The sequence below is a fragment of the Motacilla alba genome, chromosome 2 (assembly GCF_015832195.1).
Source record: "Motacilla alba alba isolate MOTALB_02 chromosome 2, Motacilla_alba_V1.0_pri, whole genome shotgun sequence".
NCBI lineage: Eukaryota > Metazoa > Chordata > Aves > Passeriformes > Motacillidae > Motacilla > Motacilla alba.
Window position 1 is genome coordinate 109,941,488 of NC_052017.1, and position 27,227 is coordinate 109,968,714.

A 27,227-nucleotide genomic window follows, 5' to 3' on the forward strand; every position below is an offset into this window, starting at 1 on the left:
CACCAAATGCTGGAGGTATTTTAGTCCAAAGGAAGATTTTTCAGAGAGTGTTCAAGCGTCCAGGTGTATAGCTGGAAACTTTATTGGCGAGGATGACAAAAAATTTCTTTTCCTGTATCTCTCAGCCTTCCCCTGTATTTTTCCCTTGAAATGGGACATGTATTTTATCCAGACTAGTTATGTCATTTGGTTTGGCAGCTGGGACTTCTGCGGATTAGAATGTTTTGTAGACTGTGCCTTCCCTCCTTCATGTCCAAGTGAATTAGATCTGGGTTGTGTCTGTCTCCTTGGGAAATTGAATCTCATGGAGGGTCTAGAGGCAGTAGTCACTGGGCAAGGTTCTCTAAATGGCTTCAGTGGTGTTAAATGTAGACTTGGAGTGTCAGTAAAAAAATATGGTGAAAAACCAAAGCTTATCTACTGTGCTTTTTCATCCTCTCTCCTGTGTAACCAGAAGCATTAGTTCAAAAGGTTTAACTATGTACTGAAATCACCTTCCCCGACCCTGTCTTATACTAGAATAGTAGATGCTACTTGAGATCACCTGCTTCTCTGAGAAAGGTGACCTAAGCCAAGGAAAACCCCTTCTGGACAGAAGTCATTATTTCTGCAAACCTGCAATGATGATTTGCTGGAAGTAACAATAATGGAGCAAATCTGCTGTGTGGATATCCATAGAAGCTACGTGCTAACTGTATAAACACATAAATCTCTTAAGCTCTGTGTCAGACCCTGTTTACAATGTCTTTGCTCATATTTAGGCCCTAAAACCAGCATGAATTTCTTATGACAGCTGAGAAGAAAACACGCAGCCTCCACTGATACCTGCACAGATATGACAGAACTCTTAATCATAAGATTTAGTTTCCCTTTGCGAAGATTATAGGTTGAGATTCATCTCCTTGTTCTATCTTGGATTACTAAGTGTTTGTGGCTGTGTGTCACTGTATTTATCTAGTCCACATGCTGTATTTGAATTTAACTGAGAGTGTGTTTGAATGAATAAAGTAGCATAATTTCCTTCCCTTCCCCTGAAGGAGAGGTGGGTTTCTTTTAAAGTATGGCAGCTATTATGACTAACTATATAATTACACCTTTAATCAGACTAAACTATTTTAGATACACAGTAGCCCCATTTGGCCCCTCAGTGTTGAACTGAAAACCCTCTAAAGATGCATAGTATGGCTCATAGTCATCATCGTCACCTTTAATCACTCAGCATATTAAAGCCACTGCGCAGGAGTGTACATGGCTATATGATTTACTTTTGGGGGTGGTGGTGGGGACAGGGAAGAGATACATGTTACAGAAAATTCATTTTTCTCATTCCGAATCTGCAAATTCTTACACTATTTTATGTCTCTTCTTACTGCCTCTGATCATTTTGCCAGCATTCAGTGGATTTCTTCTACTGTTGTATTGTGCTTGAAGGTGAATGTGGCTCTCATGATGTGGGGAGAAGTTTTTCATTTTTCTGGGCTCCTGAAGCTACTGATGGGTGTGGAAAGCAAGTGGTTCACTGTACAGTTGAGAGGCATGGCCTCCAGAAAGCCTGTCTTTGTCTGAGCAATGAGCGAGGTGTCATTCTCACAGCTCTTCAAAGACACAGCAGGGCTGTTGAGTGTTCCACTTCGTGCCAGCTAAGTGCAGGTCTCTAATTTCTGGCATCCTTTATATAAGAAAATGTACTGCCACCACTAGCATACTTGTTTTTTCGTTCACACATTCCACCTCTGGTGTTAATTCTGTGACTTCAGTAAAGCCCAATAAGTGCTATTTCTTGCAGACCTTAATTATACTACTATCCATTTTTAAAAGAAATCTTTTGCTCTAGTTGCAATACAGTTGCTTCCAATATTTACTTCACTTGTGTTTCATGTTTTACCTGATATGGTTTTGTTTGTTTGTTTGATTTTTGGGGTTTTTTTGATGTAAAGAGGAAGAATAGAGGAGGAAAGGGAGGGGCAGATGCCACATAATGAAGGGATACCACCAGAAAAACAATTCTATCAAATGCAGTCAGATGCATGCATTGTACAAGGTGGCACACATGTTTCATTTTTGTTGTCATTTCTGAAACTAACATAAGCTAGTTTCAGGCTAAAATTTTACGTTTTGTTGGGAAAAGGCTTGAAAATTGCTGAGAATGGTATTTAAGAAGGTTAAAAAGAGCTTAGAGTTGTGCTGTGATCTCATAGGGAAAGGCCCGGAGTTCAGAAATGAGCAGACCTGTGGCTCCAAGACACACACATGCACCTGTCAGAGTTCTCAGTCTTAATTATGCAGGGTCTATTTTACTTCACCATGAGTAAAAAATTCTGAGCATCATATTTGCAAAAGGGATCATGACAAGGCTGGAGTTCGTTGCCTCTTACTGCATGTTTTCTCACAGCTTACTGGGTATACACGAATATTGCATTGGGATGTTGGTACAACACTAAGATAAGGGCAACAAATTAAAGTAAACATAAGAAATGGGAGAGTCTTTGTAAAAATTTGCAGACAACTCATTCAGCACAACTGTTGATGGCTTGGCCTTGAGCTCAGTTGGTGGAGCTGCTGCTGCCTGGCTGCCAAGATAATGTGTGTGATGTAACTGTGCCAAGCCCATACTATCACAGTATTACTGCAAAACTGTCTGTGAACTGGGCACATTCCCAGTTACATTCAGGTACAGTAACAAGGTAAATGGAAAGGTTCTGACAATACTGTATATAGGTAGAGTTACAGCTTGGAGTGGGTGTTTTGTGGCAAAAAGGGCAATGTGTCTTTTGCTGAGCAGGTAGAGAACATATTCTTTGCTCAGTGCCAGTGTTATCTCTTTTACTAAATGACCCTACAAGGATGCCCCTCTCCCTAGCTGCCGAGGAGCATTGCAAGCTGCAGAGGAAAGATGTAAGAATGGCTACAAAGGCCAGATTAAAAACCCATCCAGCTCACTGCCCTGTCTGTGCTTGTGGCCAGATGCCCACAATGTGGACACTGGGTATAAGCATAGGTTGAGCTGAAAGGATTAACTGGCCAAATAAGAATACCAGTTGCTTTGTTGCTGTCTGAATATGAAATAATCCCTGATCTTCACTGGAAACAAGATGTTTGGATGCTAGAAAGTTTTGAGTGTTTTTTGTTCTTTTGGTTTTTTTTGCTTGGAGACATATTCTGAAGAAACTTATATAGTACTAAACTGAGCTTGTTTATGTGGTTGCATGCAATTTCTTTATGCAACCTTCACAAGCCCTTCCTGCTTTCCGAAGTGTTTGGAACAGTTAGTTAATTCTAACTCTCCATCTTCCTCTTTGACTGAAATTTGCAATTTCCTTTCGAGAAACAACTTCCTATTGAGTACTAACTTATCTGACCACTTTGATGTATTTGAAGTATTTTTTGAAGTCCTGAAGTCATTGCAAAATCCAGTGTTGTCCTCACAGCTTGAATTTCTGCACTGTCTGAATTGAGGAAGTAGAGAAGTGGATAGGAGCTCATCTAACTAACAAATGCAAATACAAATAAATTGTGCTTTATTGTGCAGTGTCATTGTAAAATTCCAAACTGTGGTAATTGAAACCTGGTTAGGCAGCTGAAGAGGACTGAATTGTCACGTTTTTGCTGTGATCAGCATTGGCTTTGGGAGATTGGGGAGTTGCGTGGATTTCCGAAAAAACACTGCAGCCTATTTGGAGGCAGATGCAGAAATGGGCTGATTCCTGTGGCTCAGCCCATCGTCATGCCAGAGCTACAGGAATCTAAGTCCTGGCCTGCAAACTAGCCATTAAACTTCGATTTAGATGCCTGTGTTCTATATACAATAAACAGATGAGCTTAAGTGCTAAATACCAGGATTCCCAGCTACTGTCTTTCTGACCAAGGAACACTTAAGCTCCCTGGTGTTCCTGCACTTTATCTAATGCCTGTTTGATGTGGAGCAGGGACTGAAGCTCTTCAAGATCCTTTGAATCTTGTGGGGTTTTTTTTCTGCAGTGACACAGCCTTCAAGGGAGGGGTAAAAATTACCTCCTCATTGCTTTGTTTGGTGGGTTGAGAACTTTACTGAGAGGAAGGGATTTAAATTCTCTTAATATAGAAATTGTTAGAGTTGGGGCTTCTCCGTTGCTTAGGCTGAAATGCCTGCAGTGTTATGGAAGAGCTGTGTTTACTCTTGTGGATGTGCTTTCCAATGCAAGCAATGCATGTACAGCGTGCTGTGAGTGGAAATCCCTGCAGAGCATAAACTCACACCTACTGAATCAAGCCCCTAAACAAGCTTAGGTACAGAAGTACCAGCTTTGTACTCACAGGTTTATATGTGACATAAACCACAAGTCTGCAGAGTTGCAGTGCATCTGGTCATGTCCAAAAGGACTGACCTCTTGGACTTTGATGTCTAAATGCCATCAAAACTCCTCTTGGAGCCTGAGTCTTAGCTTTTATAGCTGAAGATAATCTTATGTATTTACATGCATAGAACATTTTTAATGTTTTCCTTTAATTGTCATCTCCCTGAAGTTATCCAAGTGATTACCAGTCTGTTGTTTTAGAGAGGTAACAAGTTAAGGGAGGACTTTCAAAGGTCCTTTAAATTTGAACGTGTGCTTACACTGATTTTAAATATAAATGCTTTGCAGTTCTGCTTCCCTCACCCCTAAATGCCAACAGTGCTCAGTGTTTTTACATGGGAGTCAGTGTCTAGCACCTGTGCAAAATATATTTCAGAACAGATTTGCCAGATACAGTTGAGAATCACTTGTGAAAATTTTGTCTTAAAGAACATGTCCCCACACCACAGGAGATGCTAAATTGAGTCTTTAACGTCAGGCTTTCTGACTCAGTCCTGCACTTACACCACACCACTAGATGATGACATTTTATTGTGAAGGTTCACCAGTTCAGGCAGTACTTCATAAACATCATCTGCTTTTTAAAGTAGATCCTTGGCTTTCTATTACAGCTATTGTTTCCTCTTCTGTATCTGAAGCAGGGAATTCCCCAGATTTCTCCCAAGAGCTTTGCTTTTTTTTTTTTTTTTTTTTTTTTTTGCAATTCTGGGCTGTATTCTCTCCCTGGAAATCTTCTGGTTTCATTTTATTTCATCAGTTACAAGTGAAGTCTTATGGTAGTGGTTGCCATCTACAGAAGATTATTTAAATTATTTCCTCTGCTTCCACCAATATGGTTTTATATGTTGTCTGTCAAAACTACTTTAGACATCCTCTGTGCTTCTTTGTGCCAGGGGTGTATCCACAGGGAAGCCACATTTGTGTACCTGGTCTTCAGAGTCTTGGCCATGATATGTGGTAGTAGTATAAGAGCTAGAAAACCCATGAGTATAAATCCAGTGGTGTTGCTATCATAGCAAACCTGATTTATATGCTTTCTGAATTCCCTCCCTGCACTGTGCTTTTGGAATGGTTGTCAAATGAAATAGAGGAGCTTTTTTGATCTCTGCCTGTTTTTCCTGGACTACTATACTTGCTAGGACATGAATAAGGTATTGCTTTAATCAGTATAGTATTACTTAAAACCACAGAATTAATTATGATACTGACCTTAAGTTTTGAGATTTTGAGTATAAGAAAGCATTGCTGCTTTTGCTCCCTATTTTTGTGCAACATGTTTCTGTAATCCTTCAGATGTAAAGACACCTGTTGTGAAAGTCCTGCAAATATTTTTTATATATTTGGAAGCAATTTCCAGAGGATGTATCCGTGTGTAATGGGTTGTGAAGGGATGTGGAGTTCAGTTTTGGGGCAAGGAGGAGTGGGTATGTAGGTGCATGCATCTGCTTTTGACATATGGTCATGTTTTCTGTTTAGTAAAATTTATCTTGAATTATTGCAGCCTTACATAGAAGTTAGTGAAGATAACTGAAGTTTCTATTCTGCAAAAAGTGGAGTGAATCAGGGACCGTCTTTATAGCCAGACTACTTATTAGGCAGAATAAGCAAACAAGTTAATATTAGGTGCATAGAAGTACACAAAAAGAATCCTAAAACTGGGGAGAAAAGAATGTGACATTTCCTAAATGGAAATTTCCTAAACGGAAAATGACAGGCTTATTTAAATATAAACAAACAAATGTAATTGCTTGTGTGTAGGATGTAGTGCATATACATGGGGTTTTTTCACTGTGGTGTTAGAAAGTGTGGGTGACTTGTTAAATACAATTTTCAATTTCTTAATAGCTTTCTCCTTAAGAAGCGGTTGTCTTGGTAGGTAGTCTAAATGTAATTGTACAGTTTTGCCATTTTACATAGGGTAGGCTTTCTGTTCCTTCAATAACTGCGTTCCAGGAGCAATACTACTTCTACTTGGCTGTAGTGATGCAGTTTTGGAGGACTTCTGTTGATAGTAAAATAAAAAGAAAAAAATGAAATCTCTCGTTTGATGCTACTCTTGAAAATTGACACAAATCATCAACTTTTGATCTGGAAAGTCAGTCCTTCCTCCCTTCTAAGTGATTAGTCCATAACAGAATCAGTTGGCTTTTGGCAGTTTGGAGGGAAAAAATGCATTTAACATGTCTTAGGTTTCCAAGTGTAAATTTTGCTGTCAATAAGCATGTCAAAAGGATTTTTATCCTGAAATCTTGGTATTAAAGTTACATTAATGGTCTGAATTGTAGTAGCTCCAGTGTAAAACTGTGTGTAAAACTGTGTCAGTATTTTGAATATCAAGGGTTTAATTGACGCACTTGTGATTGTATTTTCACATTATCTTGACATGTGTGAAACTGAGAAGTAATCTTTTCTGCCAGAATATTCAAATGCTTGTCTGAATCCTGAAAATATATTCCTCTTTATGCCTAGACTAAATCATTTTGCACCATTATATGACACAGCTGTGTTTGATCTTATTCTGACTTTTTGTAACTGAATTTTTTGCTTTATTTTAATAACATAATTACTGTGTAGTTTGCTTTTAATTAATTGATAACTGTATAACACAATGTGATACCTACATTTCCTCTGATATCTAAAAACTTGTTTTAGCTTTAGCTGTCTATATGTGAGATGAGTTATAATACATTGATAGATTTGTGTAGTTACTGTCCTAGCACTGAAAGGAAAATAATGTGTGAGTTATAGTCTAAATCATTAAAACTTCAACATAGATAAGCTGATTAGGCTTTTGGCAAGTAGAAAGCAAAATCTTGCTCCACTGCAGTTCTGCTGTATTTTGTACCCTGAAGAATTACCCTAAACACACGTGAAATTTTTGAGATTTTAAAAGACAGATTCTTTTTTTTATTATTGTTATCATTATTATTGTTTTTATTCAAGCCACGTCTTCTTCAATGTCTCGTCCATTTTTCTGACCAAAATGAAATTACTGTTGTTGTGAGCTGGGGAATGCAGATCATCCAGGCAGCAATTTAGTTTACTCTGTGCAGGAATATCTCTTTGGTGATTGGGAGTGGGAAATAAAAAATGATGCAGTGTTTTAGTTACTATAGACCCTGATGACCACTTTTTGCTACTGAAGTAGTATGAGAGCATGTTTCATTGTTCTCTAGACTGAGAAAATAATTTCTGATTAAAATACTTGCCACTAAGACAAGCACAAAATTGATACAGTGGGTGCCAAAATTTGCACTTCTGCATTTAGGCAGTAAAGCTGCCTGTCACACAATTCCTAAAAATGGTGCAGCCAGATGCCCAGAAGTGCCTGAGAACTTCTTCAAAGCTGCTGTCACTGTCCCTCTCCTTTCTAAATTTGGGTTTTTTCGCTTCCCCCGTCCTAAACATTCGGTGCAGAGCCCAGCTCCCAGAGCTTGCTGGTGTTTGAAGGTTAACTGCTGTTTAATGGAAAGTGCTCTTCTTTTTTTTTTTTTACTTTCAGTACAAACTTTGGGCTCGGGTTTGTGGTATTTTTAGTTGCTTTATCAAACATTGCAAGTTTTTGATCAGAATGCTAATAGGTCACTTCCAAGTTCAAGAGAAAAAGATTTACAAGACTTTTTAAAAATTTTGCTAGTTGCAGAGTTCCATCTGAAGGACAAATATCACATGAGCATTTTTACTTTGGGAAAAGGAAAATGAGGAGAATATGTTTAATGTAATAGTATCTTAAAGGACAAATTTCTAAATGCTTTTCTGTGATGTTGAATTAACCTCTATGATTTTAGCATTATCTTGTCAGCTTTGAGCTTCCCTTATATTATAAAAAAAGGGGACACACATCCCACACATGAATTTTGTATTTTCCACCTGTAAATACACATTGACACATGCTAACAGAATAGAAAAGAAAATTACAGTTTTCCTTTATTTTCCCCTCCCTTTCTGAAGCACTGCTTTAAGAATGGAAGTGAAATTGAACCATCATAATCTCTCAATCTGGTTTGAGATAGTGGAGGCATGAATCCAAAAGCTATTGGTGACTGCTGTGGATACCAGTCAACTATTGCTTTTTCAAGTATGTTAAAAGTATGCAGACATGCACTGAGAGTCTTTTTTTCTCTTTGCCTGTAATTGAGAAGAATTACTTTAGTTCTTCTTAATAGTACTACTTTATGGAAGCTTTATAACCCTTATAAGAAATGCTTAATACAAATTATGCATGTTTGTATTTCAGGGTTCCTTTCTTTACAAGTTCTCCATGTCAGCTGCTAGCCAGTTCTTAGAGAATTGCAGTCCATTGAGTTTGGTTATGTAAGGATTGTATTTGATTACTGGGACATTTCAAATGTATCTTCCTGATAAGTTTATGTGTGTGCTTATTTTCTGCAGAAGTTTTAAATATCTGTGATTGTCTCAGTGGGTCCTACAATGTTATATATTCTACTCATATTATGGCAGTCATGTCATTGAATGTAATGTAACACACCTATATTACAGCACACTCATTTTTATTCTAATCTAGATCTCAAAGGAGTTTTAAAGTCTGTGCTTTGAAATCTTTTTATGTACTGTGAACAATCAGCACAGCTAAATGTGTCAAACTTAAGATAGTATTGTAGCAGCTAGCAATTTTGACTCTCTACGAAGTATGTATTTGCAGCAACATTACAATTTTCAATTACAATGCCTTACCCAATTGATGGTTACTTTACTTTCCTTCTGTTCCCCCAAAGTTTAGGCACATGATCTGAAAGAAAATCTGTAAACTTCGTGTTGGGCTTTGTTTTCTTTGTTCTTTATCCAAATAGAACTATTTTTAGCCGAGTACATTTAATGTATTTTTCAAAGTTGTTTCATTGTTTGGTGTCCTTTGGTTTACTTGGAAAAGCAGTTAAATGAGTTTTCTGTTTCTTTAGCCTGCGTATAGGTGCTCTCATCAATGTTAGAAATCAGTTTAGGTGAAGGTGGCGCTTTTGTGAGCTGTGCACATGCTGTCATCACTGACACAGTATTTCAGACGTGGTAAGACATTTCCTGCCCCAAAATGTTTGCTGTTTAAAATGGTTTTAACAGTGCAAAACCGCAAAATGATCTAGAAAAGGTAGGCTGTGGAAGGACTTCTGGAGAGGAGGGAAAGGGTTGAAAGAAGCTGGAAATGAAGAGGAGGGAAGAAATGAAGAGACTATTTTAGGCTTTGGGGGCAGTTCCGCGGGATTCGTGAAGCAATAAATGGGGCAAAGGGAAGCACAGTCAAGTGAGAAGAATGTGGAGTGAGTGGGAGTAGAAGAAAATGAATGTAATGTGCTGCACTGCCCAGCACCCTGGTGTCTCCTTAAGCTGCCAGTGCTGCAGCCATGAACGCTGGCACTGCTGCAGCTGGAAGTGCAGAATCTCAATTTCAAGATGTTTCTGTGTGTCCCTGTGGATAGTGTCAACAAAAATTTTTCCACTAAGTGCTGAGCACTATTGCAGAAATTATGCCTCTGTTGCATTTGTGTTATACAACACTGTGCCACTTGTGTTTCCATTCTCTCTCATTTTCTTTTTTCTTTCCTTTTATGATAAGTGCTTTTCTAAGGGTTTTCACAGGAAACTGCAGATCAACCAAAGAGATCAATCGGTGTGAATAATTTGTACTTTACTGAATGCCTGTGTGCAATTCCTCATTTAGCTGATTATTCTGGAATTGCTTCCTTTAATCTCAAACATAACATGCTTGCTGTTATCATCTACTTTTGGAAAGAATACATAATATGAAAGATTTGGAAGTCTTTGAATGTTTTCTGATCTATCTATACAGTGACATTGCTGTGAGAAGCATTTTATTTTTTAGAAACAACTTTTTAAAAGCTTGCAAGATGTTATATAGTTCATAACTGTATTGGCTAAAGATAAGAAAGAAGCAATTTTATAAGGAAATATTTAATTTGCTTAGACCAAATGTTCTGTTTGGAGAAAAAAACACCAAACTTTTGAGACCTATAGAAGGCCTGAGTGCTAAGTGCTTGTGTGCTTTCCCAGAGTTATAGCTGTTTGTCTAGTAAAAAACATTACCTCCCATTGCAAGTATTTGTTCTCTCTGAAGGCTTGGGTTAAAACAAAACAGTTGCTTGAAGATAGAAATGTATTTCCTCCTTTAACAGTACCTACTGAATCCTGCAGGTGTTTAGTCTAGGTGCTTTAGGATTTAGTTCATAAATAATAATTTGGCTTTTAATCATGCCTTTCAGTTGAGCCCTCTTGTTACAGCCAAGCTTTAACCGGGATGATTACCATAACATCACCTAAACCAGAGACAATAAAACTGAGGTTTCATGGCACGGATCCACTAACTTTAATAAATGAAACTGAGTGAATAACTATAAACAAAGAATGTGAAAGTAGGTTATCAAATCATGTGATAACATCTGTTCCTTGGAAACATGAAAGTAACTATTTCTGTGTCAAGAACGAAACGCTGTTTAAGTGGTATTATAAGCTGACTGCAATTTTCCTGTGTGCCCAAACTTCAGTGTATAATGTTGAGGCTTCTGTGCAAAATGATGTAATTATCTGCATGCCCTATCAGAGTCAGGTATTTATATTTGAAAGCCTGGGTCTCTGTCATCTGGAGGATCCTTATCAAGATGAGAGCTCAACTGCGTGGGATAATATGCAGTTGCATGAGAGGAGACCTGGTTCTGTCCCTGAATAGTTTGCAAGATGCAACACGTGAAGTGGCGTCTCCCCCTTCCCCTCTTTTTTTTAAAGAAGGGAATGGAGAGCAAGGGTTATGGTAATTCACTTGAATGTAACGTTGGCTAACAGTATGCACAAATTGTCCAAACTGTCTTTCACAGCCAGTCATTATCCCTGAGAGAAAATGAAGATGTCCTTGTATGATGGAAAAAAAACCATTAGACAAAGCAGGAAAGCGCTTGTAGGTTGTCCATGGTAACATTTTTCAGCATTATTTGGTCTGTTAGAAGTTGGCTATTACCCTGATTAGAGACTGATGGTGAGATCAGTGGTACTGAGGTAATATTAGGAAGCAATTGATTGAATTCTTAATGCTAAAGAAGTCAACTAATCTACTAAAATGGTGTTTTTAAGAGATGCAGTTGCAGTGCAAATGCTACAGATGCCAAGATTGCAGCAGGGTCTATACTCTATAGAGTGCAAATCAGTGTCCCTTAACTAATGTCGAGTAATCTTGTTTTGTGCTCATTTTGCACTTTAGCAGCTCACTGTCCCCTACTATTCTTTCCTGTCCTTGTGCACAACAGACAACAGTTTTGTTCAGTCTTACGTTTGGGATCACTATCTAATTCTACATCTACAGAGTACCCTCAGAACTAAATAGTGCTTCTTGCTTTCCAGCCCGATTTTGTGGAAAAGGGTACTTGGGCTGAGACGAGAGCCTCACCTGTTTCGGTTGGCTGATCCATGCCTCAGAACAACCTGTTCTGGGAGAGGCAGGCTGGAACAGCTTGTGGATGGATCTCCAGAGGTATAGCCTGCTTAACCTGTTTGCCTTGTGAAAGCTGAGGTTTCTGCTCAGGATTAGAAGTTACGGCTTCGATTTCATCTTTCTTACCACTTGTGCATTCTTTACCTGGCTTAAAAGAAAAAAAAAAAGTCAGTAAATACCATCTTTGCATTAGGTCTATAGAAAAATCTGGTTTGTTGTAATTTTAATTACTCTTCTCCCAAAGTTCTTTTGAAGAAGAAAAACATTTTCATGTTGATTTTTGTGTGTTGGTGCAAAATCTTATTTTTATGTTATTTTTTTGGTTCTTGTTTTCTACAGTGATTAGTGCTACATGCAGGATACTGACTGCCAGTAGTGTATGTGTACAGGATTGTGTGTGAGAGAGCTCAAACCAAACAAAAACACACACCTCTCCCCTGACAAAAAAGAATGCACAGCCAAACATACTGCATGCAAGCATAATCGTCACCTCATTTTCCACTTCAAGGCAGTATGATCTAAACAAGATATGGGAACTGATAAGTGATGATACAAGTTATTTATTTTGTTAATTATTATTTCATGTGTGATATAAACCACCATTTTGTGGGCTTATGTACTGTGCTTCAACTTCCTCACTGTGTGAAGTGGAAGAGGGAGTTTTCCTGTCCCTCTACAACTTTTCTTGGTTTCAAAAATGATGCAGGAAGCCCAGCATCAGATAATTGGCTCCTGGATCTGACACCAGCCATACCATTCCATTAATTTCTGCAGAGTTCCATGAAAGCCCTTTCAACTCCTTCCGTGTATGAAACTGTCCTATTTGCTTTTCTTTGATAACAGCTGCTGGTATTTTTCCTTTGGATTGAATCCTACTTTTGGGGTTACCTTTTAAGACAGTAGCTAATGCAGCTGTATTTTGGCACGGCTTGCAGAATAAATGGTGTCAGACATGGGTAAGACTTCCCCAGGAGCTCTTCAAAGGGAAGCCCAGCGGTGGTGTGTAAGGTTTGGTAGCTGACCTGCTTCCTCCAGAGATAATCATGAATCAATTTCCTTTACGATAGGAAGCTCTGGGCTGCTGTATGCAATGAATCCTTTTTGATTAGTCATAGAAGAGAAGTCCTAACCACTTGTTTAAAGGTCTCAAAACACCATTAAAGAGGAGATGAGGGTGCAGTCTGTGACCAAATTCTGCTTTGAATAATTACAGTGTTGCTGCCTACACTTCTCCTCCATATTCAAGTAGATACCACATTCTTCTTTGCTACTTGGCATAAATGATTTTGTGTGCTAATAACTACTGCATTCCAGCCCTGGGGTGGTGGCAGCTGGGAGACAGCAAAAATCATTCCCATGTCTGTGTGAAGGGAGATGTTGCTGAAGTTTAGTGGTGGCCAAGCAGGGAGAGAGAAGCTCGGTGGTGCTTGCTCTTGGAGAATCCCAGAGAAGTGCTCGAGGTGGCTGTCCCGGTGCTTGAGGAGCACACGGCTCTGTTTCCTGCAATGGCAGCCACAAAGTGCTAATGTGTGTGGAGCAGGACGTGTCATTTCCTAGTGCACTGAACCAACACCACTGATAAATATTTAGGACAGATCAGATGGTCTGAGTGCGTGTGCTGGGGAGGAATGCAGTACTTGGCCAAACAACCAGGCATTATCTGAGATCCATTTTAAATATGTGCTGTCTCTGTAATAACACTGGGTGGTTGTTCCAGATACAAAATTTCAGTTAATCTGCTGTGTCAGTTTGGGCTTGCAAGTCCAAAAATACCTTATTAGTGATTTATGTCTTTCATTGTTCTTTTTTTCATACGATTATCTCTGCCCACGCAGTGCTACCTAATCTTGTATTTTTGCTGTTCCTGTGGTTATTCCATGAGAAGAAGGCTTGGTGTCACCCACAGAGCAGCACATGCCTAACTCTGCACTTCAACATAAAATTTCTTGTATGAAGGAATATTTGAATTTTATCTCTCGAGTGAAAGTAGCTAGCTTACCAAGAACCAAATTATTTCTCAAGCTAGTAGGAAAGTATATTTGGCATAGACTTCAATGCTTCAGTTAAAGCTTCAGAAAACAGAGAGCTTTGAAGAGAACTGTAAGCTTTAAATCCTTTGTATCTTTAATTATCTTTATAGAGCTGAATAATATCCTGTACTATCTGTGTGCACAATGCATGAATTAATTTTATGTTGATTAATTAAGGGAAAACTTCTTTTCTTTTACCTTTACCCTACTCCCTGTAATCCTGCAAGCCAGCTTCTAGTGGAGTTAGCTTCGAGCATTCATTAGCATAGCTTGGGCCTTTGACATACTGCGCTGATGATTTATGCTTGTGAATATTCATTGTGCTAAATCCAGTGGCTTTTCTGCTGGCTCTTGTTTTTTAGCGAGTACCACGCAAGATACAAAGTCTCCTTAGAACCCATAACCAGCTGCCTGGGGTAGAAGTTGTCTGCGCTTGAATCCCTTTGCATGCGCGACAGCAAAGTACCTGCAGTGCAAATGCATGGAAGAGTGGATAAAAGAAAAGGCAGTAGGATAGTCACCTGAGTTCACTGTGTGTTTGTTAATACTGGTCATACTGTTAATCCTGGTCAGCTTCCACCATCCTGAGAGCTGTCATGAGAGAGCAGGTAGGGGATTTGCAGACCGAGTCTGAAAAACATGGGGGAATCACGAAAGGGAAAAAGATAGTCCATGAAAGAACAGGCAGGGGTAAGAGAAAATGCTTCCAGAACCAGAGGCAAAGATACGTGAATGGACAAGTAGGAAGCAGATGCCACAAGATTAATTTTACTCTGTATGTACGGTGATCAGAGCCTGAAACTCTGAAATACTGTTTCTGTTTCTGACATAACTTGGCTCTGTGACCTTGAGAAAGCCTGGTTCCCCAAGGGTGCTCTGAGAAACCCTGTTAGTTCTGCCATTTGAGCTAGGCTATGGTTGGATAATAGGAGGGAAGCATTTTATATTGTTTAGGGAAGGAAATGACAGACTAAGTGACCTCCACCTGCGAAAAGTTATATCAATGTCTATATAGAATTTGACACCTACTTTTTGTCCCTAAGACGTACTGCAGCATGCTGAAGTATCTTAGTTTCAGCTGATAATCATGTTCATAGTATCTGTGAACTTTTATTGAGCATCTTATCTGCAAAGTATCTTCATATCAACTGGGAAATGAATGTATGCAGCGGAACAAATGAAAGTGTTTCATGGCTACAAAGGTGAGGTGTGGATTCTGATGTTTTTCTGCAGAAATCACTGAGTGATGCACCTTGGGAGGAGAGACAAAGGAGATGAGAAACCTGCACAACTGCTCATCACCTTGCCTCTGATTAGCAATCACTGTCTGAGAGCCTTTTTTTAAAAGGTCCAGAATTGTTATTTATTTTAATAGGGTTGATCTGTTAACTTTCTTTTTGTACAAAAAACTTTGCAAGGTTCTGCTTTCTATGCTAAAGCTGGAAACTTCAAATGGAAATGTAACACTTCTCATGTTAACTTACTGCTATTTTATTGAGAAGAAATATCAAGTGCTTATTTAACTCATCAAATACAGATATTGCTTGGTTCGATCACTGTTGAAGTGAAAAACTGGGGTTTTTTTCAGACCTTTTAGAAGCAAACACTGTGAAGATTGCTAAGGTACTGCCAGAGAACTCACAGGGTGTTCAAGGTGAAGCAAGAGTTAGCTGAAGCAAATCTCTTGAGGATGAGGGAGGGAGTACTTGGTCACAGAAGTAACAGCATGGTATCTTCTGTGCTGCATGTGTGCAAAATCTATGTGCTTGTGGAATGCCATCTTCATTCCACTGAAGTCAAGAGTTTTGTGTTGAACAATTTGGGCTAGGATTTTAGAATTTCTGTAGTTTGTTTTTTGGTATTTTTTTGTTCTTAGTGAATGCAAATTGATACGGGCAAATACACATGCTCTAGCAATTTTAGCTGCATAGTTGGGTAGGTATTTGCTATTTCTCACTTGTGTTTCTGTTTTTACATGTGTGCCATCCTCTTTGTTAACTGGTACCTGTGAGTGCTGTCAAAAATACATAATTAATTAATCTCGAGAGCTCTTTCTTTTTGATGCATTTTGATTAAAAAATGTTTAACCTTAAAATATTGGGTCCTGGATGCTCCAATACAATACTCAATGACTTCTTTGCTTTCCTGTAGACAAATCTTGACAGAAAAAAATGGTAATAGTCTGTGCATTTCTACTTGTCATTTTCCCTTAAAAGAAAGAGCCACAAAAGGGAACATTTATACCTTTTCAGATGACACAGTCACTGAGAAAATAGATTTATTTTAAAATCAAACAAAATGAACTGTGTTTATTGTTTTAGTGATAAAAATTGAGGTCAACCCTGATTTTTTTTTTTTTTTCAGTCAGCCCCTGGATATAGACAAGTGGCTAGCATGATATAAAACAGGGTGTTGTGGAAAGGCCATCACTGGAAATATAGGTATATCTTAGTGAAGAGTCTACCACAAAGTATTTGGAGGGATTGGGATATATGGGAGACAGTCATGAAAATCCCCTGGATAAGGGATGATTACACTGGGATAGGGGTCAGAGGAAGAAATTGAGGTGGGGAAACTGAGCCTGTGTGTGGTGGGAAGCATTGTACTTTCAGCCACTGTAACCAAAATTAGTATATTTCAAAATAATAAGCCATGTGGAAAAACAGTTTTAATTTGACAATTCTTTGTGCTTAGCAGTGGTGCTCTTCTGAAACTCTAATGATATTGCTGAGGATATTATTAAAAAAAATCAACAAAATAACAACAAAACTCTTAAAAATTCTTTGTGATGGTTAAGATATTGATAAAAAAAATGAACAATTTCTTCGCTATTTATCAACGATTGTTTTAAAGTGAATAAAATAATTTTTTGCCAGCTTTTCCCCACCGTATTGTTGGTAGGCTTGCCAGCTTGTTTACTGGATACTTGAAAAATCATGTTTGATGTGTGTTTTGAAAATATTTTTCTCTTTAGACTAGAATTCTGATGATGGCTACAGTTAAAAAATGTACAGAATTGGTAGGCTAAGTTTTTGTTCTTTGTTTTTCTTCTGCATTTTTAGAGTTTCCTCTTTTAAGAAAAAATTCCAACTGACCAATTAAAAAACCATCAACAACAAAAAAATCACTAACAAGCAATCAAAACAAAAACCCCAAAGTACAATTTCCATGGGGAAGTTCAGTCTAAACAAGTATACAGTAATAAATATTAGCAGAAATTATTTATTAGACAATCTTTAGTTGGGAAAGCTTCTTAACACTTAAAGAGTCAGTGGGATTTAAACATGCTTAATTTGAAGCATTTCCCAAGGGCTTTTCTCATTTGCATTTCGCTTGCTCAGAGAACTTCAGGTTCACATCCTTTTTTTAGGTGCAGTGGATATCATAGCTATTTGAGAAAAACTAAAGAATTCCTAAAACAAGTGAGTGCACTGGAATGGTGTTTTAAGAATGAAGTGCTTGCTTACTGCTTTCAGAGTCTTTGAAATCTTTTATTTCTGGCTCATTTCCAATATGGAAGGAGTTTGTTTTCAGAGAAATATTGTTGCCAAGGGACAGATGTTGACTGTGTTGTGTTTAAAGCCGACTGATATTAATTACATTCTTTTAGCTATTCTGCTTCTCTGGATAACTTAAAAAGGTCCTTCCAATTTCCAGAGTACTTAGGTAAGCTCTCGGAACATGAACACTGTGTCTCGGCATTTACGTGAAAAATGTATCAGAGAACTGGCAAGAGCTGAACTTATTTTTGTGCACAGTTGAGAAATGCTGTTTTCAGATGATTACACTAATTAATAACATGGAACAGCTTTAGCTAATTTAGTGAGGGCTGTGATTTTCCTCCCTTTCCTCTTTTGCCGTTCAAGTATTTATCTGAGCCAGTTGTCAACCGACCTGTGTGGAGCACTACTTACTGCATTTTACCAGAGGAATGGGGTGATTTTTTTCTGTGATTGAGGCAGCATGGTCTGGAGCAATGTCAGCCTTTGGGGTTTTCCAGTTTCCCACTGATAATGCAAAGTTCATGTTTTGTGTTTGGGGTTTTGGTTCTTTCAAGGATCAGTCTGAGTAACTTAACTTGCCTTTTCTACAGTTTTATGCCAGCTTACTTGAGCTGGCTTAGTGCTGGTGGTCCCAGTGACAGGATTGTCACTGCCCCACCAGAACCTGCAGACAGTGTTGGTTTGGTTGGTTTGGATTTTTTTCAATTAGCTCCTGGAGACTGAGCCCAGCTCATGTTTCTTGGTCCTCTGCTTGTTTCAGTGGTTTAGATCATTTTGTTCTGTACTTGGTAAAATGTCACTTTCCAAGTATTTTTGCTTAATACTCAGTACTTTAAGAAACACTGGGTCAAGAGAACATAATGCATGTAACAGCTGCACAGAGCTCACCTTAGGGAGCCAACCCAGTAGCCTTAACCTGCTTCTGCAGGAGCCCTAAAGGGGAGTAAAATAAGCTCAGCCAAAGCAGGTGAATTTTCCCCCCCAGCCTTATTCTCAACCTTCCATGTCTCTACAGAGTTGTTTTTTTTGCCTTCTCATCCTCTCATCCCTTCCTCAGTGGGATGAGTTCATTGTGTCCTATGAGTTTCTGGTAGAAGAGCTCCAGTGAGGTTCTGTGGGGCTGAACTCCAGCCCTGCTGGCTCTCAGCTCTGACTGCTGACCAGTGATCCATCTTCCTTGGAGCTACCTGGAGACAGCCCAACAGCTTATGCTCAACTTTTGAAACCTTCCTGGGAAGCTGTAGGCCTGCTGGATATGGATGAAGGCCTGCTTTAGTGTTCAAAAACCATGTTTTAACAAAAGGTTACATAATTGTTGCCAGCAACAAGCTGTCAGTAGAGGCATGTGTTTCTTCCTTCCATTCAGACTATGGAAGCTGACCTTCCTGTTTGCTTGAATCCCAATATAAAAAGCTCTCTTTCTTTCAGCTGCCAGTCATGATCCCTGACACTCATTAGCCTCTCTGCTTCCCTCAAAACTTGCTTTAGATAAAAACATTAGCCTAATTCTCCAGACCTAGTTATTAAAAAACCTAAATGTTACTCATCTCAGTTGTCCCTCAAGAGATGATCCTTATATTTAGAAGCTGATGTTGACTGACAAAAGATTAATGTGCATTTACAGTGAAGTTGTCTCAAGTTATGTTAATAAATTGGCATTCCATTTGTGGGTTACTGGGTGACATAAAACTGCCAACATAAAGCTCTACCACCTCATCAGCATTCTGTTCAAATAGCTTTTTGTCTTCACTCGTTTAGGCAATTTCGACAGAAATATCTGAGTACTCCTCTGATAATGACAGCCTGGGAGAAGGAGAGGTGACCCTGGCAACCACTACTCCAGGATCCAGTAAGGGATTACAGCCAGGGCCAGGAGGGGACACGGGGGATGTCACAGCACGACCGGCCAGCGAGTGGCTGAAGTCAGCACAGGCCCTTCTCCGCACCCCAGGGAAGCAGGCGGGAAAGGCCCCCAGAGCCCCCACCGAGTCTGCCAAGAAGAGGAAGCTACTGAGGTAAATGAATTGTCCACTTCAAGGAATTCTTCATGGTTATTTGTTCTAAAATTATAAGTGAAACAATACCTGCCAAAATGTTGGAGTGTGTTTCAAAAGTAAACATTTTAGAGATGCAAATATGAATAATTTAAAGAATGTCATTTATCTGTAAAGAAGCAAAAAAGGCAAGAAAGAATAAATTTAAAATCTCTGGTGAAAGCTCTCAATCTTGAAATCCTGTTCAAATTTACTGGTTTTTGCACTTCTAATAATGCCTTACAGATGTCTGAGTGGACATACCTCTGTTCTAGCTTCTAATCATTTCATTGCTTTGTGCCTCTCAAGAAAGTCTGAAAAAATGCTGTACCTCAGGTTTTAGGATTTTTTCGGTCCTCTCCAGATTTCTCAGTGCAAAATTATCCAAAATAATGTAGGAAAGAAGTGGATGAGCAATAGTTCTGAAGAGCGTAGAACAGAGCGTTATGTAGGCAATGGGAGGATGTATTCCTAAGGTGAAATTTAAATGTCTGTGACTAAGTCAAATACATTAGAAAAATATGTAACTGCTGAAAGAAAGTAGCCTGAGATGGAGCAGTTGAAGCCTGATGTTCTAGCTAATTACAGTGCAGAAATGGTCACTTCCTATATTGAATTAATGAAAGTTGTGTTAACTGAAATGGTATATGTGAAGATATGCCTCAAGCTGTGGGGACCACAATTATAGATGGTGCTGCTCTGTATCCATATTGTTGTTTTAACAATGTGCTTCTCTTACAGCTGAATGTATGTACAGTAATCAATCAATTACTTAAAAAGTAAATATTCGTTTAATAGGCATACCTTATTTTTCTCTGAAATATTCTTGGCTATTTCAAAGTGCTGTCTGAGGAAACAGGTTTGGAAGTCCTAATTACTGAGGATGTCTATACTTAAAAGTGCTTTATTTGTGCAGTCAAGCTTTATTTCTTGTTACTTTAGAAAACATGCACACACAGCTGTATTAGGTCAGACCAAAGCTGTAACCCCCAAAAATGCCGTATAGTGGCCAAAAGCAAGTATGTGTGAATGTAAAAACAGGACAAGTGTACAGTGGTGTTTTGCCCAGGTGCTCTTCCAGCTTTAAGCAATTCCTGAGCTGTTTGTTACCATTAGTGGGTTTGTCTTTTTCTAAATTCCAGCTTCATTTGATGACCTTTACTATCAACAGTCTAAATGCAAAAAATGTTTTATGGGAAAGATACTCTGACACAAGTGTATAAGAGAATAGGTTGCTTTAAAAACAAAGAAAACAACAAGACCAAACCATCCACAATTATGTAGAATGTAATCTGTCTGGAGTGGCCAGAGGAACAGAGCTTACAGGGCTTTTTACCTTCCATCCTGTGGTTCCACTTTGGATTCCTTTGGGAACAGGGAAGCAGGCAGGAAATTCCTTAGTTATGAGTGTTGTTTATCTAGTTATTTTGCTCATCCAGGTAATTGTCGTCTTTTCACTCTTCCTGTTCAGGGCATTAATTCCATGTGTCTCTCCCATCCTTCCTTTTACTGCTGACAGAGAATATTTTCATTGGTGTGATAGCAGTGGATGTAAGTTTGCATCCTCATTAGGAAAGCACAGGTTTTCAGTGCTGTGGGTTGCAGGCCAGTTTGGGGAAAGGTTTGTCAGCTTCTTGATTGATCAAGTGACAATCCCTTCTTTGTGGTTAAATAGCTAAAAGCTACAAAGCAGTCGTGGCCTTGTCATTTCTCCTTCCTTCCTACCTCTGCTGCAGTTCAAGGCCACAGCAGAAAGAGCAGTGAGCAGGGGAATCATCCTGAAGCTGGATCTGGCCCGTGAGCTCCCACACAGATGGACCATTTGGAACTGCTCAGTAGGTTGGGAGAGAGCCGTGAGTCTCTGCTTAGCAGGGCCCTCTTTCTCCAGGCCAGTGCCTAGGGAAGCATGGGCTGAGCAGAGATGGTGCAGGTGTAGAGTTGCCATCTTCCTGTGGGAATTCCTATGCAGTAGGTTCAACTCCAAATCCAGAATGTATTGTGTATGCTTTTTTCCTGGAGGGTAGTTTTGTTTTGGTTTTTTTTTTTTATGTAGGTAGAGTAGGTCTCCTCCCATTTTGTTTCCCCTTTAAAGAAAATAGGAAATATTTATATTTTTATATCTCTTTGCTGTTTGACATTTGTAAATCTATCTTCAAAAGTAGAGCTATATTTTCAATAAATTTTAGCTTATATTTTCTGTAGAAATCTTAGTCATGTTACAATCTGCATTTATGTTTGCATTGCCTGATTGGAGCTATGCCTCTGTTACATCAATGGGTACATTCTTCTGTGCAACTTCAAAGAAATAAAAATATCTAAATATATAAATATAAAAATATCTAAAATATCCCCCCTAAATCCCAAGCAAAACCAAATCAAATAAAGAAAAGAGCCTGAACAGTCTCTGGAAAAATTCAGATAATTCCTTTTTACTGTCCTCTCTTTCTGGAAACCTCCTGGTGCTAAAATGGAAATAGGTGGTTGCCTGGATGGGAGGAAAGAGTATTGTTTGTTTGACCCTATTACAGGGGCAGTTGTCATACACTAAAAAAAATGAGATGCAACCAAAGCAACAGAAATCTTCAGATGATGTAAGCTAATTATGGATGATTAAAATAAATTTTTGTGATCCTACCATTGGAAATTTGACTGTAAATTCAACACCTTTGAGTGTAAATAAAATGAGAAGCCCATCTATGTCCCCAAATCAATATGCATAATATACAGGTGCTGCTGCTGATGAGCCAGATTTGAAGGGGCATGTTGCAATTCTCTTCTGTTAGGGGTTAAGTGGGGTTTTGGAAGACAGTTGGTGTCTGAAGACAAGAATGATGTGGTGAAAGCAATTTCTCCCCCACGATATCTACTGCCAAATTCCCATGTTTTCTTGTATCCCTGTAATGTTAGTTTTTGTTTTCAAAAGTGTCCTAAGTAAAGATTATGCTTCTTTCTACCATGATCTCTAGGGGAGAGCAGGTAGTCTGGATGGTGGGGTTTGTCCTTTAGGGGTGTTGGTTCTGAAGAGCTCTGCTGTAGGAGATGCCAGTTTGTCACACTGGAAGCAAAGCAGATCATCTCTCACTCGCAGCCATCAATGCCACTTGGGACATCCTCCCCATAAGCACTGATATTATATGGTTGTGTAGTTGCCCTCCTCTATTCAAACAAGACTGTTGATGGATGCAGTGGGAATACATAATTTTCCCAGGTGCGCTGCCTGATCCATGGCCTTGGACTGCGCCTGTGAGCTCCTAAGTGAGTTGAGCATTAGGTGCTACTGGTGGTCCCTGGTACTGAGATGAACAGTTGTGGTGATCAGGTCAAGAGGGATTGGGTTTACATGCTCCTGCCCTTTTGTTCCATCCCAAAGCTTCAGTTTCTCAGCTTGAGTCAGTGCTTCATGGGAAAATTGTGCAAGAGATTTGTAAACCTGAGGGGAGGGAGGATATATTGCAAAGAAGAGTTTTCAAGGAGCTCTTCTTGTTACATTTGAAGTCCATGTTAATGCTATAGGGTGAAATGTCTCAACTGTATTAGTTTCAATTCTTTCAAAGTTTCTGTGTGAAAGAATGGAGAAATGTAGAGTATTGCAAATTTTAACATTTATTACATGGATTAAACAAATAACTGGGTTAATTCAGTATTTGTAGAGAACTCAAAATGCATGTACTCAGCTTCTCTGGTCTGCAAGTAAACCTTTCTTAAATGTTTTCTGAGTTGTTTACTTTTTCCATTAAGATTTTATTTACATCAGAAAAAAAAGTCTGAGGTTATTGTAGGAAATAAATATCTTAAGCTATAAAATGTTAACTCTGAGTCTAAATCTGTCATGTTGCAAGAGCTTGTAGTTGTGAAGAATAAGCTTTAGCTTTTTGTTTGTTTTTTTAAATACTTGAGTGGCTGTTTATAGTTCAAGAGAAACAGGATTTCCCAAGATTTTATTTTAAATTATCTTATATCTACTTGTATGCAGACCACATACAAATCTGATCAGCTAAAATTAACTTTCATTATCAAAAGAGGAGAAAATTACAGAATGTCCTGGTCCTATGTGCAGTAAAATGAAACCCAGTTGTCACATGAGGCCAACTGAGGTCCTGAAAATAAAGGAAATTGCCAAGGGAAGAGCTGGCACAAATGAAGCAGACTTTTACTCTAAAATTGGGACTGTTTCATGCATCCACAAGTGGCATGAGGGTGTAACAACAACAGACTAGCCTTTTGGATGATCATGTACTTATGCTAATTTTAACTATTTCTATAGCTATTTAACTTTGCTAGTGAATTTCTTGTTGGATTAGGAAAATATAAATGAAGAATATCATGACTGCAGTACAGATGTACCACTTGTCATCACTGGCAGTGTACACAGTAAAATTATTTTGCCCTTAGAGAAAGTTAAATTGTATTTTCTCTTTTAGAAAGCGTAGATGGTTTCACTGGGCCAAATGTTTGGTGCTAATGGGGAAAAAAAGTGCCATGTTTGTCATTGGTCACAGCCAGCACAGCTTCATGAGGGAGAAGTCCTGCTTGTAAACCCTTTTATGACAGGGTAGCCCACCTAGTTGATCTAGGAATGCCAGTATATGTGATCTTTTGGCACTTTAAAAGCAAAACTTTTGGAACTGTCTCTCACAGTAGTCTCCAGACCAAATGTCCAGCACACAGCTGGATAACCATGCTCAGTGATGGGTGAGCAGCTGGCTCACAGGTTGGGCACAAAGGGTTACAGTGAAGGGGGTGACATCAGGCTGGGGTCTGGTCACTAGTGGGGTTCTGCAGTGCTCCATCCTCAGCCCACTTCTCTTCAACATCTTCATTAACCACTGGGATGCAGGATTCAAAGAATACTAAGTGAGTTTGCCAATGACACTAAATTAGGGAGTGCTGTCAACTCTCTTCAGGACAAAGAGGCTCTGCAGAGAGACCTCGACAAATGAGAGGACTGGGCAATCACCAACTGCATCAAGTTTAACAAGGGCAAGTGCCAGACTCTGCACCTGGGACGGGGCAATCCTGGTTCTGTGTACAGACTGGGGAATGTCTTGCTGGAAGGCAGGGCTGCAGAAAAGGACCTAGAGGTCCTGGTCACTGGCAATTTGAACAAGAGCCAGTGGGACCTTTTTTATTTCTTTAGTAAGTGCCTCATGGAGTGGAAAGGAGTCTAAAGAGACAGCTGAGTGTCAGTTACTTCACCGGTTAATGTGAAAGTAGGAGAGAAGATTTCTCCTTGCTTTGAAATGAGAGAAGATGGAAATTGCCCAGTCTTGAGATGGGGATATATTTGTGCTTTGGATTATATGGAGTCCTGTGTATACTGTGTACAAGGAGACAACTCAGTAGAGTGTTGACTTCAAATTAAGTCTGTAAAGGAGTAAAACTGGATGAATAGGCGGTTATTTTTGGTAAGTGCCCTGCTGAATGAAAACCTTACTAAATAAACACAAGGAGATCTCTTTCTGTCCAAAGATAGAAAATTACTTTTCAAAGCACAGCAGACTCACTAATGCTGTTTTGTTGTTGCTTTCTGTGAACCTCATTGGAGTTGGGAGATAGGAACCAGCCTGCAAGTCACAGATCAGGCTCAGCATTACTTTTTGGTGGTAGCTCTCACAAAACTCTTCAGTCTCGCTGTTAAAGTTTGTGGGAAGGGCAGCTACCAGAACCTGAGCTGTTGTACAGGATGCTGAGCTTTCTTACAGTCATCCAAGCTGTTTACATGTGGATATTGTTGGACATGGACAGTAAAGGCGATGTGTTGTTTTAAATACAGTATTTCAACAAGTTCAGATTTAGTATGGAAATAGGACATGAATTGCTGCTTTTTAAATCTGTCTGCCTTCAGGGAATTAAAGGAACAAAATAGTTGTACTGGAAGTTTTGTGATTAAAAATAAAAAGGTTGTGGGCAGTGGAGATTGTATCTGAGCAGCTTGACTTCACCAAACAGCCTTTGCATTAACCATTTGCCAAATGTGTTTAATTTGCTCATATTAAAATATTTAGGGGGCAAGTTTGAAGTGCTGGCTGGGAAAGTATACATCCCAAACTAGTTTTTATTATTTCAATAAAATAGTTTGACAATTCCCTTGATTACAGAATTGATACATTAGTAATCAAAATATATTTGCCAATTTTATACACATACCCCCCAGAAGTTGGCTTACCTGTTACTGCACAGCCAGGAGTGACTCTGACTCTCTATAGTTCACAGTATGACACAGTACATGCTCAAGTGTTTTACAGTGTGGGCACCTGTACTGTTTTGGAAGGAATGAGTCGTTTTCAAATGCTGTTGTCAGCAAATCTGTTACCCTGTGTGCCAGAAATCACCTTTACCTTTGTTTTATATGTTTGAGCTAAAAAGGGGTTGATCCTCATGGGTTGCATTGGTGTTTAACCTCCTTTGTTTCTACCTTTTTGAAAGAAACAAACTATGAAGTACCAACTGTTGCTCTGGCCATATAAAATCTTTCTGTGCACGGCATGTCCTTGAGCTGTGCTTTATAATTTCATGAGCTATGAAACAGTATGAAAACAACATTTCCAATGACCTGCTGAGAACCTCTCATAAATGCATTCTTAGTTATATTTTGTTTTCTGCAACCAAGCAGACGCAAAATGCTTTATGATGTTTTCTGTTTAAACTATTTTAAACCACATTTGGAATATGAATGGAAGGATGATGGTTAATAAATATCAGTGCACTTAGCACAGAGGGCTACTGAGGAAAGTTGGAGTTTTACTTTTCATGGACCTTTGTGATAACTGGTATCCTAATGCAGTCATGGTAAGGAAATTAGTAATGAAATTGTGAGCATCAGTGGAACCCTCCTGGTAGTCATATCAGCCTGAAACAGGAATGATGTCTTGCTGTTGAGTGCAGTAGCCATGGAATCAGAAACTTGCTTTCTTTCCTTCATGCCACAGGGCATTCCTGCCATAGGTGTAACAGTAGTGGGCTTGCAGAAGAGTAGGAACTGATTGACTGCGCACAACCATAGCCCTGTTGAGGAAAAAAGGGGGAAATTAGGCTGTAAGCCAATAATAGCTGCTTTCTTTAAGGCATTTTAAGGCTTTCTTGCACTTTGAACAAATAAAATACATTTCTCTGACTAGCATCTGTGGAGGGACAGAGATGTCCACACAAATAAGAGAACACTCATGTTGAACAGCTTTCTTTCAGCAAAACAAGTGTTTGAGCTACTTAACTGTGTCGTGTATTGCTACGACAATGGAGTGCAGATGCAGACTCATGCATGCAAGACTTTTAAACAAGCCATCTGAAAATGCATTTTACTGCTGCATTTTTAAGCCTAGCTGAGCTGGCATCTACCAGTTCTAGCATGGCTCATGTAGGCCACCCAGCCAAGCTGAGTTACAACTGCATCTGAGAGGGGTTCCCTGGTAAGAAGAGAAACTGGGTGGACAGTTTGTTGGAGTCTGTAGAACTGTTTGCCCACAAGTGTTGGGCGTGTGGTAATGCTTCAGTGCTCAGGTTTGGGGGGAAATGGGCAAACACAGTGTTATCAGCAGAGTAGGTTATCCTGTATGAAGTCTTGTGCTTGACTGTGCTGCTCTTGGAATCAGAGCCTCCACTGCACTTCTGTATTAGCTGTCAGTCTTAAAGTTCTTGCTGAAACCAGGATTAAGCAAGGTTGTAAAGCTTATTTGGAACTTCACTGGAGTCCAACATTTTCTAAACATTTTTCTTTGTTTTCCTTCTTAATATAGCATGGTTCATAGCTTGTTAAGTGTGGGTTCATAGCTTGTTAAGTCTGGGTTCTCTGTTTTGAGGCTTTGGTGATTTTCTTCCTCTGAGTTTCTTTCCTCTCTGCCTGACACCAACCATAGAGATGTAGCAATGTAAACTGC

General features: G+C 39.1%; 1 protein-coding gene across 4 annotated transcripts in view; it reads left to right on the plus strand.

The window, feature by feature from the left end:
• Positions 1-27,227, plus strand: part of SPIDR (scaffold protein involved in DNA repair) — a 197,244-nt gene that overhangs the window by 32,901 nt on the left and 137,116 nt on the right. For all 4 annotated transcript variants that reach the window (XR_005259659.1, XM_038160750.1, XM_038160739.1 and 1 more), the window contains exon 6: positions 19,079-19,335. Coding sequence is in view for 3 of the 4 variants with exons in the window: in XM_038160750.1 (XP_038016678.1) it covers positions 19,079-19,335 (257 nt within the window). In the remaining variant the exon portion in view is untranslated. The remainder of the gene's footprint in view (positions 1-19,078; positions 19,336-27,227) is intronic.